Consider the following 15,791-nt stretch of genomic DNA (forward strand, 5'->3'; position numbering starts at 1 on the left):
AAAACATTAGCAAATTTCAAAAAAACTTACATCTATTGGAATTTTATTCATTTAATTATCGAAATACAAGAAAACATTTGCAAATTTCAGAAAAACTTACATCTATTGGAATTTTCCAGATCCGATTTCTCTAAGCTGATATTATCAAGGATGGAATCTGCTTGTACTTGCGGCAGACTACTACTTGCTGCTGGACCTCCTCCTCCACTATTGCTTGTGGTACTGTCGCTACCTCCGCTTTCGCGTATCACAGTTGTTGTTATCACAGCTACTTCTTGGTCAGGTTCCTCTCCACCGGATAATGAAGTGCTTCCACCTAAAAAAGAAGATCCATAGCGTTTTATTTTTTATTTGGTTGGTTTGTTCAATTTAGAAATTTGTTTAAGAAAAAAAAAGCAAAACAATATTGGAAATTAAATTTATTTTAATAGCTTGCATCAAATATTTATTTTAATAGCTTGCATCAAATATTTCCTCAGACAAATATTTGAGATTTTTTTGGTATTGGCAAATATTAATATTGATGAGAGCATTTGGTGAACATGTGACCCGGAAGTAAACGAGGCAATTACGATGAAAAAATAATAATTAAAAAAATATATATATCTAAAAAGAACAAGAAAACTCCAAGACACAAAATTATATAACATAAACCCAATTAACGGATTAGATATTTAGGCAATACCTTGTTAGAAATATTCTTAACAAAACTTTTTAGGGTAATTTGCATAAGTGACTTTATGCAAATTACCCACAATTACTTGAGGAGAGGCTATATAAAAAAAAATAAAGAACCTTCAACGAGAAGAGCTCAAAAAAGAATTTACTGAAAGGAGTAAAACAGTTCGCCTCAACTCTGTTACCTAATTTTCTTCAACAAAAAAAACGTTCTTCAGAACAACCGTTTTGGAAACTAGCAAACTTCAAACTGACGTAAGTTTTACTTTTTATTGTAATTATAATTGAATATAATTTGTTTTGTTGGTTTTTAATTGCCTTCGTCCAAAAAATGGAAGGTTGTTTTGCTACAAAAGATTGTTCTTTTCTATAAACAAAAAAAGTGTTAGAAATAACTCAAGAAAATTTCTAACAACCTATAGTAAAACACTCTGAACCCTTCATAAACTGGACAATAGAAAACCTTAAGCATTTGCATCAAAGGACGAAGAAACTAACACGTCTGAAGAATGAAGCTGATCAATGATGCAAAAAGAAAATGAAGACTGGTAAATATTGAATACTAGCAGGCCGTCCGGCGTTGCCCGGTCGTAAAATATGCATAAATATTATATTTTAATTAATGTAGAATTCATATTCATTATAAAGAGAAATACTGTAGGTTTCAAATGTAAAGTTAAATTCTTTTTAAAAAAAGTGCAAAAAAAAAAAAAAAAAAATGGAAAGAAACTGAGACATGTACATGTGAGTATTATGTTTTTTTCTAAACAGTTCAATTCTTGTAAAAAAAATGTATTTGAGCTGAAACCCAAACCCAAAGACAGCGAGTCAAGTACAATAGCCATTAGTCCAACTTGTCATGATCTTTAAAATGTGTTTTCAAATTAACTTATAATTAACATAAGGAAACTGTCATATTTCATAACCGCACATGCGCAGTCATGAAACAGTTGAAAACAGATAAAAATATGATCACCCCCCCCCATTTACCAATTTTTTAATTTTTACGCCTTAGCAGCCCTTTGTTCCGGATGAAAATTTATTAAAAGATTTTCCCCATGTATGAATACTCTATATACCAAATTTAAAGTCTGTAGATCCATAATTAGTTGAGTATATAGGTTGAGAAGTGTCCTCACACACACACACACATACACACATTCTCACTTTTATAAATATAGAGATTATGTGACCGATACAACTAAAGGGCTAAAAAAATATATTGAGTCAAATTATAAAAATACTGATTACTGATATTTAAAGCATCGTCAAGATAACACAGCTATAAAGGTAACAGCTATAAAGGGAACAGCGTCTATTTTTAAGAGAGCCGTCGGATGTAAATTCAAATCATGATGAAATCAAGTGTTGGTTGATCTCTTCAAACTAACAAAAATAAAATAATTAAAACAAAAAAAAGAAAGTTAAATGGGGAAAGAAATAGGTAAAAATGGGAAAAGATTGTTCAACGAAATAGCAGATGGAAATGCATCGATATGCAAAGGACACCTAAATAGAAAAAATTAACCTACAAACAGCTGCATATGAGAGCATGATAACAAAGTACTTAAAAACCAAGCAAGAACGAGAAAAACAGTAAATCACATAAGTGAATACAGGAAAATAGCCATAAAACAGAAAAGTGGATATGATTGCGTTAACGATAACATGAAAATGGTCAATATAAAACAGAGACATAAACACAAATTAAAATCATAAAAACTGAGAAACATATCCAATTACCATGATAATAACCAACAAGGAAAACATTGGCAACATCATAGATTTTGCCGTACAACTACAACGCATTTCTCCAATTCCAAAATTATTTTTCTGCAATCACCACATGCCTCTACAGATTATGAATCTACCCAGGAAAACGCTAAGTCGGTAGAGATAGTATTGGTATTGTTATATTTGCTTCAAATAATTTAGATTTTTCAAAACCAGATAAACAAGAAACGAAAAGATATGAAGACAGCCTAACAACATGGCAATTATCATCCAATTATTTAAGCGAGCAAGGGGAGTGACTTTAAAAAAAAAAAAGAAAAAAAAAAAAGGATGTAAATTATACAGTAGTTAAAACTCACTTGAACATTAATATTATCCAGAAGACATGAACGTTTTTGTGTATTCCTTTTATTTTTTTCAACAGATTACTGTAAATTTTCTTTCTTTGCAATAAAGACATTTTATTCAAGTGATTAAAAAATATTGCTAACATTAAATTAATTTTTTTATAGACAATTGTCAGCAACGTTCGTTACAGTTACATTATCCATTGTACTTACTGAATTTATTTTTTATATATCGTGCTGTTTTCAAATAAACACTTTGAAGTCTACATTTCTGGAAATATGTACTTGTATAATACGAATGCTCCCTCCTTACCTTGTGTTAAATGTTGGTCTTTTTTCCATATATCACACAAGAAAATCAGATTTCAAAAGAAGATTGTAACCCAAAGTATCATTTTCTGCGATAAACATTCTTTTGTCTTACAAATGATTAAACATCAACTCATTCGAATTATTATTCTCATCTTGATAGTTATTCGCACAATATTTCAGACGGTGTAACCTCTGCCCTTCCTCGTGCATCTTTTAAAACTGGAGGATCTTTATGGAGAATCTGGATACTAATATGGAATTTCAAAATGAACCAATTAATTTAATGCACAGTTTGATCAGCCATAATCGTCGGATAGAAGCGTTACTTTTTAACTTGTTCTTAGTTATTAATACTTGTCATGAGAATTGAACATTCAATTTATAAAAGAATCAATTACGAAGCAACGCATTTAACCATTATGCCATGAATCTATGTGGGCAATTCTAGTATGCATTTTCAGAGCTTAAAACCTAATCGGCTTTAAACGTATTATTACTTGAAATATGTGTTTTTTGAGGACTGGTTTCTTCTGTGGAAAGCAACTATTTATTAAGTCGCCTGACGAAGACTTTTAGTTTTAACCGAACATTTATCTGAAACATTAGCATGTTCAGTGTCACAACCATGTAAATTTGTTTATGTTAATAAAAATATATCTTGTTCTTTTATTATGATGCCAACATGGCTTCATAAGTACTTAATTTTCTTCCATTTAAATGCTAATTGCCGATGACCTGGAGGAAAGGCGTTAGCTCACAAACCCAAAAGTTGGCTTCATTGACTGGATTTGAATTTCTTGATCAGCAGTAATTATCATTTTCTACACTGATGATTGCATAATCATGGAATATTAAATTCTGTGGGTATGAAAAAAAAATTGTTACTATATATATATATATATATATATATATATATATATATACAGGGTGAGCCATGGGAAACGGATTTTTAGAAGCAAAAGACGTGTTCTAAAAACATGCGTTTCTCATGACTCATCCTATGTGTGTGTGCGTGTATATATATATATATATAGAGAGAGAGAGGGAGGGAGAAATACAAAGGAACAAACCGAGGTATTCATCAACGTTTCTTCTTTATTTCAAGACTTCCTCTGGATGAATAAAATTAAGAAAAGTTTTCTTAATTTCATTCATCCAAAGGAAGTCTAAAGAAATGTTGACGAACACATAACTCGGTTTGTTCCTTTTTATTTTTCTATTTCATTGGAATACTATTTCCATTACTCTCACAATATATAATATATAATATATAGTAGGACAACAAGTGTATGAAATGAAGACACAAAACTATATATTGGTAGATATAGAATGGATCATTTATTTAATAATGGAATACAGGCAAAATTTGGGGGATAGAAGGAACTCTTTATGCCAGGGCATTTCGAAGCCTAATGCTTCTCATCAGAAGAGTAGAGAAGGTGCTAGGTAGCATGGAGAAGATGCGGCATCTAGCGTAAGGTTCATTAGGGACGAAAGAGATTAAAAGGAATTATAGAATGTTGGGGGAAGCTTTATTGAATTCTAAATAAATAAGGAGAAGCTTATTATATATAGTATGATATATAAGAATATAAATTGTCTTTAACATAGTATTGAGATTAAGGGGTATATGTATTATGGTTAAATAGGGAGTGTATTGTTGCTGCATGGTACTTAATAATAAAGAAAATACTGTTAATACTAATTATTAGGGGTGCATAAAAGAAATGGATACAGACAAGTGGGGTGGGGGGGGGTCAGAGTAGCAGGAAAAAGGGTTGAGGAGTGAGGAGTAAGTTGTCCCGTACAAAATAAAGAAAAATAAAGTATACACACACACACACACACACATATATATATATATATATATATATGGCATAAAGAGTCCCTTCTATCCCCCAAATTTTGGCTGTGTTGCATTATTAAATAAATGATCCATTCTATATCTACCAATATATAGTTTTGTATCTTCATTTCATACTCTTGTTGTCCTATTGTATAAACTCCAATAATAATTGTTGAGCTTGGCATTATCCGGATAAGTCTCCTTTGTGGAATTGAACTTTCTCTTTTCCTTTTAAATTAAGCTATATAATATATATATATATATATATATATATATATATATATATATATATTATAATATATATATATATATATATATATATATATATATATATTATAATAATCAAAATGTTGTGAACATACTAATCAAGACGAGAATATAGGCCAAATCATTATCAACCTTTACCTCAAAAATTCTGAAAGGTAAACCAAGTAGATGCGTCCACAAGACAATGAGGAGGAGGAGGGGTATGAAAGTGACAAGATGACCGACAAGCAAAAGCACAATTCCTCACCTGCAACAGGTGTTGTGGCAGGAGTGACTGCTGTAACGTCTTCATTTTCCGGCAAGATGACACCAGTATCTTTTTGTTCCGAATGGAAACTGGCCCCTGGCAAGCAAGACAAATACCAACATTCGAAACAGTCATGCAGAGCACATAACAACAGAGATACAAGCAACAAAAACAGTTTTATTATTTTTTTTTTTTTTCAACAAACAAGTATTTCTTTTTTTCCTAACATGTGACCATGCATCTTGATGCAAGGCTTTATCCCACGGTCAGTTTGTCATAATGCTTAAGTTTGAAATAACATTTTTGTTAAACAGATACAGATGTTCAATCTGAATTTTAGATTTTAGATATGTCCTAGAGGCTTTATCCGTCTGTCTGTAACACTTAAGCATAAAACACTATTTCTGTTGGTCTGTCAGGCTTAAGTTTTTTGTTTTTTTACTTTTATCAAGGCCCAAAGGCCACTTGAGAATAAATGTAAGGTGGAAGTTCAGTAATCATTAATGGTGTAAATTGGGTAAAATTTGATTATTTATAGGAACAGCTCAACAAGAATTTGTTTACATTGGATTTGAAGGCTACTATGTTGTATTCAACTGGGAAGCAGGACAGTGGAACAGTGTTCCACAGGTGGACAGTTCTGGAAAAAAGTTTCGTTCATGGAATCTGCGTTAATTTAGGTACAGATAGAGATGAGGGGAAATTGTTCATAGTGGGTGTAGCTAGTCAAGTGTTTTTTGTTTTTTTTTTGAAAGTTTGGCAAGGGGGAATCATAGATTGAACTTCAGTCAAGCACTTGCCATGAAAATAATGATAAAGCAGAGACAGGTTTGCAACATTTATTCTCTGGGAAAGAGGTTGCAGGGAAGAGAAAAGGGCATCATTTACTAAGTTTCAAACCTGATTTTGGACCCAATCATGGCTGCATAGTGAGCGCCAAGCAGCTCCTGCTCAGATGTAGCAATAGTACTCTATTTTAGGACGTACCTAGCTCTTATACAGACAGAGGATTGCATCGGCAGTGAGATACTTGCTGGAGCGGTAGAGTGATTCGACCATATTTCCAGCGATCTTCGCAACATATTTGATGTGTTTCATTTCAGATCAGGATTGAAGGTCAGTCCCAGAAGCTTGTCAAGACATGGAGCTTCACCAAGACGAGAGTCATTCATTTTAATTGAGGTGTGATGAGGGTCGGAGTGATTACGATGAAAAGAAGCATTATTTTTGAGATATTAAAATTAACCAGACACCTTTTTTTCCATTGCACCATGTTCTCAAGATCAGAAGAAAGAATCAGAAAGATCCTGGTCATTGCTGCCTTTCAAGTGTTGCTATAGATTGTGGTATCGTCTGCATAAATGTCACAGACATGCAGATGAAACAAAAAGTTTCTTGCAGCACCTGGGATCGATTACCATTCCTAAGAAACAAGTTTTTACCATTTACCTTAACTGTGAAGAAGAGTTATACGTAAAAATGAACATAATATAACAGGAGTGTTACATGAATAAATATCTGAAATAGATTTGCGAAAAATCACTGACAGAATGAAAAATAATGAAGGGTAAGCGGGAAGGAGCAGGGTGACAGGTCAAGATTTTATGAAAAAAAAAAAAATTATAGTTTAACTTATACAAAAAAAAAAATAATAATAAAGTGGTCTCCCTTACAACTAAAAGAATATATTCTATAATCAAATATAAATTATTCCCCTTGCTGATTGATGGGATTTTTCTGTCATGATTGGTTGCCCAAGATTTGTTGGTAGGCGAAGAGATGCTGCAGTGACTACGAACTCGCAAAATCTATATTAAAACTGACCTTGTATCTAACTCTGCCCTCATTTAACTAATATTTTTATCTATAGCTTCAAAGTAGACCGTGTGCTGGTTAGGATTAAATTTTAACTTTTCTTGCCAAATCCATTTGCCATTGCCAGCCAGTGTCTGATCAGCACAGATCATGAAAAAAAAAAAATCTGAGCTGTTTATTACTCTTGTTCACACCAAACAAAGCATACTGTCACTTGGACATAAAACGTTACTATTTCAGGAGACTATGTTAGAGGATGAGTAAGATGTCTGTTCACATTACATTTAAACTTATACAGAGAGGGAATTCCAAAGTCTAGCAGTTCAAGGGAGGAAACTATTAGAGTAAAAGGCTTGCTGCTAAATGGGTTTATTGGGAGTATGTATGTCGAGGCGGTACAAGTGCAATGAATTCATGAGAGTACACTCCATTAAGTGCTTATAAAACAGTCACAGGGATGAAACAGAGATTGGAGCTTGGTTGATAGTGTGAGACTTGTTTGTTTTATTAATTGTCTATAGTTCAGGGATGATGATGTGATTTCATTATGGATTTCGTTTTTCGGACTCACTTCCTCATCTTCGGTGTTTTTTCCACTACGTTTCGGCCGTATCATCCTTCGGCCTTCTTCAGGTGTACATCGAACTCGAGAACTGTTTTTTTTTTAATTTTGAACCCAACCCTTTATTGTTACGGTGGTACCATGAACGAGAACATGGTATCCCCGTAACAAAGGGTTGAGTTCCAAATTCCAAAAAAACAGTTCCCGAGTTCGAGATACACCTGAAGAAGGCCGAAGGATGATACGGCCGAAACGTAGTGGAAAAAACACTGAAGATGAGGAAGTGAGTCCGAAAAACGAAATCCATAATGAAATCACATCATAATTGTTTGTTTTAGTTGCAGGTTGATAACTGACCTTTGACTTCTAAGGCCACTAGCAGATATTTAGTCTAAATGACTATGTACTGTCGACCAAACTATAATCCATGTCGTATTGTTGCCATGTTGTATCCCTATGTTTGTTTAAAAGTAATTCCATGGAATGTGTTCTGATGAACTTTGTGTACTTTCTACTGCTTCTCAACATAAGAATACCCTTGACAGTGGAGATCTCTAGATGCTGGAAGTGTTTTTACTTCTTCCTTGGACCAAATGCCTCTAGAATTCCCACCCTGCTCCTCTGACCATACCAACATAAGAAATTTAAATGTAATGTGAACAAATAACCTAGCTCTCACTTATATTTGTATAATTTTTGTATCTGAAAATGACAAAACTAAAGTTCTAGTATTAAAGTTTCACTGCAAATTCTCAAATGCTTGAAATAAATCTGTAGCTTTCAATCGATTTTAAGCTTTCTTATTGCAGATATGATTTCAGTTGTTAATCACCGATGAAATCCTTTAGCTGCAGAGTTGTCGCGCACACAACTATTTCTATTGTAAACCTCATACAAGCTTTTATTAAAAATTTGCCCACTCTTGGAGAAAATCTTCTGCATTTGAAATTATTCCATTACTAGTGGGGCCTATGAAAATTCCACAGTGGCATCTTTTATATGTAATACATTGCTGCTGGGCATTGTGTAGACGTTCAGTGTGAATGGAGACCCCGCGATATTATTGTAAACCTTTTGTTAAAGCTGTAAAAGTATTTATCTAAGTAATCTGGTTAATGTAGTGTCAGAATATACCTGGTAACTAAAGTTTAGCTCCAATATCCTTATAGGAGTCTGTGACATATTTGCATTGTATGGACGCCCGGCGAAAACAAACACCACAATTATACCATATTTAGACAGAACAGATACTACCTTTGGATCCTATTCAGCAGACTAAGAAGGTATATTTTAGTTCAAAAAGCGACATCTTTTTTTTTTTTTTTTTTTTTTTTTAAATTTAATTTTTTTTACATTGCAATTTTGATGATCGGGAGATCCTATTTATTAAAAAGGAGGATCGAAGGTGATAACATACTACAAACATTAAATTAACGTATCTATCTATATATATATATATATACTTATTTTATGTTCAAAGTATGTTATCAGCTTCTATCCTCCTTTTTAATAGGATCACGCAATAGAATAATTTATAATCTGGAAAGCGTGACACACACACGTACGTTAAAAGTACTATGGTAGTAATATATAGATTATGCTTCAAACTTTTGTATTAACATTTCTTAACACCGCATGATAGATTTACTGCAGTGATTAATTGTCAATCTTTGTCAATCTTTTCAATATTCGACTCCATTTTTTAGTTTAGCTTTCTTGAATAGTTTCTTTGATTCTGCTTTGGTATTTTCATACGAGATTTAAAAATGTTTTATCTTTATATATAAAAGTCAATTTTTGCAGATTATACAGTGTGGAATGATAAAAGTGTCACCCTAGAAAAGACGACATGATTCCATTTCTGTTTGATGAAAACTGGTTTTCTTTTCTTGTTGCTGGCCATCTACTAGTTGGCCAGTTGGGTACAAATCTCAAGAGCGATAGGAGCCTTGTAACACGTCTAAAAGTGACACAATGTTCAACGAGTGAAATCATAGATGTGCCGCTTGCCGTTGTATAACTCATGTTCTCTACCGACCCAAGTTATGACAACAGGGGCATTGCAAACACCCTCAAAATGCATTGCTGGATTGCCAAAACTAACAGGGACGTGCATAGGGTGATGAAAAAGTTTCCGGTGTGGTTTCAATTTCATCATGCCAACTCACATCTTCAAAGTCGGCTTGAAAGGCAACATCAAAGTGTACCTGAATGTGCTGAAGAGTGTGGTGATCACCTGGTGCAATCAGGTGACTGCTGGCAGAGTCTAGGTGTGGCAGCAGGACTCGGCACCGGCTCAAAAGTTCAAAGAAACCCAGGCATGACTTCAGAAAGAGTGCTACGACTTTGTACCCTTTCTCTCACTCACCCACCTCCTCCCCCAGACCGGAACTCTTAGTTTGGTCATATGTCGAGAACATCACCAACATGACCTCCCACAACACCAAAGCCAGCCTGATCACCACCATCTGCTAAGTATTCACTGAGCTCCCGTTAGCGTTTGCGGAAAAAGCATGCTCCCAGTTGACCCATATCAAGGCGGTGATTAAGGCTGAAAGCAGCTACATTGAATAGATGTCAGCTCTACTACATAATCAAGTTACTTGAATTTATTTATTTTTTCAACAAAAGTTTTAAAATAAAGCTGTAGTGTTGTTTTCTTTAGGGCGACAAATTTATTGTTCTACCTTGCAGAAAGTGATATATTAACAGAAAATTTGAGTTTTAATGATGGTTAATTTTTTTCAAGGAATCTAAAGACACCATTGAAATTTTCCTTGAATTCTACTTAGGATCATTATGGCCAATTATCAGTTAAGTCCCGAAAATAACTAAAATATATTAGAATATAAAGAAACAAAATTCATTTTAAAAAATAGATTTTCTTCCTTTCAAAAAAAAAAAAAAAAAATATTTTTCAGAAACATAACGTTAATAAGTAGCTTTTTTTTAAAAAAAGAACACCACCATGGTAACATTTTTTTTTATTTGATCTAATATGTGAAATGTTATTTTTAGCTTTTCTTTCAAGGCAAAAATTATAAACATGACAATATTTTTAATTATTTTTGCTCAGAAACCTTCTATACAAGCAACATAGCTTCTTCTAATTGTTATTTTTTGTTTGTTATTTGCTATTATGACGTCTTAATTTATCTTTCCTAAATATATAGAGAGGTCTGTCATTTAAGAAAAATTTTCTTACACAAAATTCTACAATAAAAAAAATAGTCAAGCCTTCAAGAAAGATCAAGAGGGTTCTAGAATATTCTAATATTGAGTGACACTCTCTATAAATGAGGTTTTTTATGCTAACTCAACAGCTGTTGGTTTGTTGACATGAGTTCAACCTCAGCTCCGACATGATTCCGGAGTTATAATTCCAATCGAAAGAATCCTCTTTAAAATATTCTGCCAACAAAAGGTAAATTCTTTTGAAATATTTCTCTAGTCAAAGATACAAAATTTTGTGATTCTCTGTGCATGAATAATTAAAATACTCAGCATACTATAAACTCGTTCATGTTTTTTTTTTTTTGTTAATTGAGAATCACCACTTATCAAGGTTCAAAAGGTCACTCGAAGATAAGGGTTAAGGGATGTAAGATGGAAGTGTAGTAATCCTTAATGATGTAATTGGGTAGAATTTGATTATTTATGGGGACGGCTCAATAAGAACTTGTTTACACTGGATTTGAAAGCTACTAATGTTGTATTCAACTGGGAAGCAGGCCAGCTTAAATGTCTTCCACAGGCGAGCAGTTCTGGGAAAGAAGCTTCGTTCATGGAATTTGCATTTAGATTTAGGCATAGATAGGGAGTGGGGGAAATTGTTTATAGTGACTGTATCTAGTCAAGTGTCTTTTGTGAAAGTTTGGCAAGTGGGGACTATAGATTGAACTTGTCGACCACTTGCCATGAAAATAACGATCGAGCAGAGACAGGCTTGCAACATCTCTTCTCTGGGAAAGAGGTTGCAGTACAGAAAAAAGGGCATCACCTACTAGGTCTCAAAGCTGGTTTTGAACTCTATCAAGGCTAAATAAGGTGCAGCGAGCAGCTCAAGCCCAGATGCGGCAACAGAACTCTATTTTCGAGCGTACTTGCTCTTATACCATTCGAGGATTGCATCGACAATGAGATACCTTTTGGAGTGATAGAATGATCTAACCATTTTTTCAGCCATCTTGGCAACAAATTTGATGTATGTGTTCCATTTCAGATCAGGAGTGAAGGTTAGTCTCAAGAGCTTGTCAAGACATGGAGCTTCCTCAAGACAAGAGCCATTCATTTTAATTGGGGCATGATGGAAGTCAGAGTGATTATGATGAAAACGCCTTCATCCATTTTTCTGCCATTAAGTTTCCTGAAATCATTATTAGCTTAAGTAAAGAAGTTTTTGTTTTTAATATTTGTTTGTGTGGATTTAGTAAAGATTATATTTAAATTAATCACCATTGTTGTTCTCATTTAGTTTATTTTTGTTACACATTTAACCGCATAACACTTGTGACATCCAATCAAGTATTCCATATGTAAATCATCTATTCATTCAACGTCATAATACCATCAAAGTCTCTTGTTCATCACACTTACTTAAGTAAATAATTAAAAACTGAGTTAGCTCCCTTTTTGAAGTTCTAGAGTATTTTTTCTTTTTATGAATGTAGGATTAAAATGTTTGATGACAGATAGAAAGAGGTCATAGTGAAAAATGAGGACTACACTGCTTTATTCAGCCTTACAAAATGGACAAAAGTTTTGTTGCAACCTAATAAAAAGTTGATTTTGTACAAATAGAGAAGAATGGTTTGAATGTTTTATGTCATATTAAACCTTTTAGGGTTTAAATGGCGGTTGGCTTCTTATGCAAGCCAGCCCCTGTTGGAGGACATGTTGAAAAATTTAAATATCTTGTGTAATTTATATATCCGGTTTTTGTCCAGAATTCCATGTACTAAAAAACATTAAAGAAAAATCTGTATGATGTACGATGATGAAATGAAAATATCATATTCTAAAAATCATGTTAATTGATCAAGTAGTTTTATATATATATATATATATATATATATATATATATATATTAAGAAAATAATTTTTAAGCGATTAATGGGAATTTGTAGATATTGCAACATAAATCTAGCATGAAGTATTGTATTGTCTCCCTTTGTTTCTTGAGATATTTTTTTTAAATGGCAAGCAAAACCATCACATCTGGATATTGATAAAATTTGATTTTCTTATTTAAATTTTTTTTTTTATTATTATTATATACGGAGAATTTTGGACATGAAGTGTAGATTAATTTATTTTTGTAAATTTTGCAAATAAATTCTATTTAAGCCATAGATGAGAGCTGATCTGGAAGTAAATAAAGTGTCTGAAGACAGTTGAGGGTGAGATGGAGGATCTCTTTATTAGCTACTATGCCAACGTATAATACGCCTTTACCAGAATTTCTCCACTTACTCTTGTTCGTCATCTATAATGCTCAGCAAAGTGGGCATGAAGGACTATTTTTAAGTCTTCAGTATGACACAACCTAGGACTGAACACAGGTTTCCAAGACTAACCATTATACCAGATGAGGTGAAAATAATGACAACTAAGAGATGACACTGCACCAAAAATCATGTAAATTGATCAAATAGTTCCATTTTTAAATAAGAAAATCAAATTCTATGGATATCACAGAAGCAAGGGTCTTGCCTACCATTCTGAACAAAAAAAGAAAATCCCAATAAACAAGGGAGATAACTCAATAATAATTCAAGACTTGCAAGTTTTGTAGTAATGCCTACAAATTCTAATTAATCACTTAGAAATAATTTTGCAGAAATAAAACTATATGATCACTTTACATAATTTTTGATATATGATATTTTGGTTTCATCATGAACATGTACATCATACAGATTTTTCTTCTTTTTTGGGGGGGGATATGGGGAAAATTCTGGACAAGAACCAAAACATTTTTAAAATCCTGTACATCTAAATCCAACCTTTGTGAAGATTAAAAAAAAAATATTATGGGAGTTTATTTACATTTAGCAAAGTGCAACCTTTGAGAAACATCAGAGAGTATGACATGCAGAATCTGTTCGTTTCAATTGAAATCGGGCAAATTATTTTTTTATATTGACTGATTTGAGTTTCTATTTTTTTTATTAAACCAGGCAGTGATTTAGACCACGAACAAGCATGCTACCAAACACAACAATGACAGACGCGGTCAGATAATAGAAGCGAGAATGCGTAAACATTGACGACAGTAAAGATCTGACGCTGATTGTAATTTTTACATAATCAAGAAAATGTGAACTTATACTTTCCATACACAAATGTTAGAATGTTTCATCAATCAGATCATCATGGCAGATATATCAGCCAAGATGAGAATAATAGTCCAAGTATATATTTCTAAATTAATAAAATTGCATAATCAATGTCGTGTCCATGTTTCTCGTCTTTATATGAATTACACATTAGTAACTTTCTTGTTTTAATTTATTAATTATTATGCTATTAGCATAATTATTAAAATCAAAAATAGTGTACAGAACTAAAAATAACTTTAAAATCTATTTCTAAAAAAAATGATTTGATTATGAAATTAAATCCACCAGAATGCATTTTGGCTTCTTTGTAAACAAATTATTTATTTTAGACTTAATATTAAAAAAAAAAAAAAAAAAAAAAAAAAAACAGTTGCTTTATGAATTTTTAAAATTGAGAACTAGAAAGTCGTTTAAACTGACTGAAAAAAATTCTTAAATCCTGATTTAATTAAAAGTTTCGGAAACTTTCTACATCCAATAATTTTAGTAATAGAGATTAAAACATTACCATAACAATTAGTTATGATTTTATAATAATTGGGATGAATTAATAATTTAATGACCAAAGAATATTGTTATAATTAATTTTAACTTTCAAAATCCAATTGAGAAAAAAAAATAATTTTTTTTTTTTTTTATTAAAAAAAAAGTAAAAGATTCTTAAGTAATGCTGTGTAGGTACAACTACATATATATATATATATATATATATATATATATATATATATATATATATATACACACACCCCAATAGCAAAAATAAATCTCTCAAAATCAGAACCCATTCAAAATAGCAGACCTTCCATACACGTGTTCAATATCCTTTCAGGTAAAGTTTTATAACAATAACTTATTAAAATGGGTTTGTCTGAACATTTTATTTGATTAATCTTTAGTCTTTTTCATCATGTGAATACAAAAGATTCTGTTAAAACAATTCTGACGATTCAATGTCCTATGAAAGTGTAGTAAAGTGTTGAAACACACACTAGAATACTGGAGTTGCCTGATAGACTTTTTATTTCAAAAAAGTAGGGGGGAAAAAAACGTGCATGTTGATAAACTGATCAATAGATTTTGCCAATCCATTCCTAGTCTGAATTAGTTTATCTTTTCCGATAAGACAATCTGGTTCATAAATAACAACAGCTGAAAAGTGTTAAAAAAAAAAAAAAAAAAAGAAATGCTTGTTTTCAAAATTAATCAGCAGGTGAACAGAGAAATGGCTGATTACACAATTGATGAGGAGTGGGGGAGGTTATACAATAAAGTTCTCCAAAGTTGCAATATGTAAAAATATACCCATAATATAGAGGGTCTAGGGGTAAGAGCACATGACTAGCATATTGGTAGCTTAAAACGCTCACCATGTCTAGCCACACTGAGGAGCTGTGATACAGCTAAAATGCTACCTGTGGATGACTACATATGTGCATACATAAAAAAATAATTTGGATTAAATTGGCATATTTTATCTTTAGCGAAAAACTTATTCTTTCCATTCCTTTTTTCTTTCATTTTTTATTTTTTGTCTAATATTTATATTTTGTATATTTTATAATTAAAATTTTATTATGAGAAACTTTTTCAATGAAGATAAAAAATTTAGTGATATTCACAAGTTTTAGAGATTACATTGTTG

The 15,791-nt window shown here is 32.2% G+C and overlaps 1 protein-coding gene across 14 annotated transcripts in view; it reads right to left on the reverse strand.

Moving 5' to 3' along the window:
* Window positions 1–15,791, reverse strand: part of LOC145260287 (ral GTPase-activating protein subunit alpha-1-like) — a 476,501-nt gene that overhangs the window by 299,794 nt on the left and 160,916 nt on the right. For 11 of the 14 annotated variants that reach the window (XM_080118137.1, XM_080118130.1, XM_080118140.1 and 8 more), the window contains 2 exons: window positions 5,432–5,527; window positions 101–316 (listed from right to left, as the gene is read on the reverse strand). In XM_080118137.1, coding sequence (XP_079974263.1) covers window positions 101–316; window positions 5,432–5,527 — 312 coding nt within the window. The remainder of the gene's footprint in view (window positions 1–100; window positions 317–5,431; window positions 5,528–15,791) is intronic. The other 3 variants (XM_080118139.1, XM_080118136.1, XM_080118131.1) reach the window with 1 other exon arrangement.

This window comes from Euprymna scolopes, chromosome 36 (assembly GCF_053919585.1).
Source record: "Euprymna scolopes isolate OS-2025 chromosome 36, ASM5391958v1, whole genome shotgun sequence".
NCBI classification, from domain to species: Eukaryota; Metazoa; Mollusca; class Cephalopoda; order Sepiida; family Sepiolidae; genus Euprymna; species Euprymna scolopes.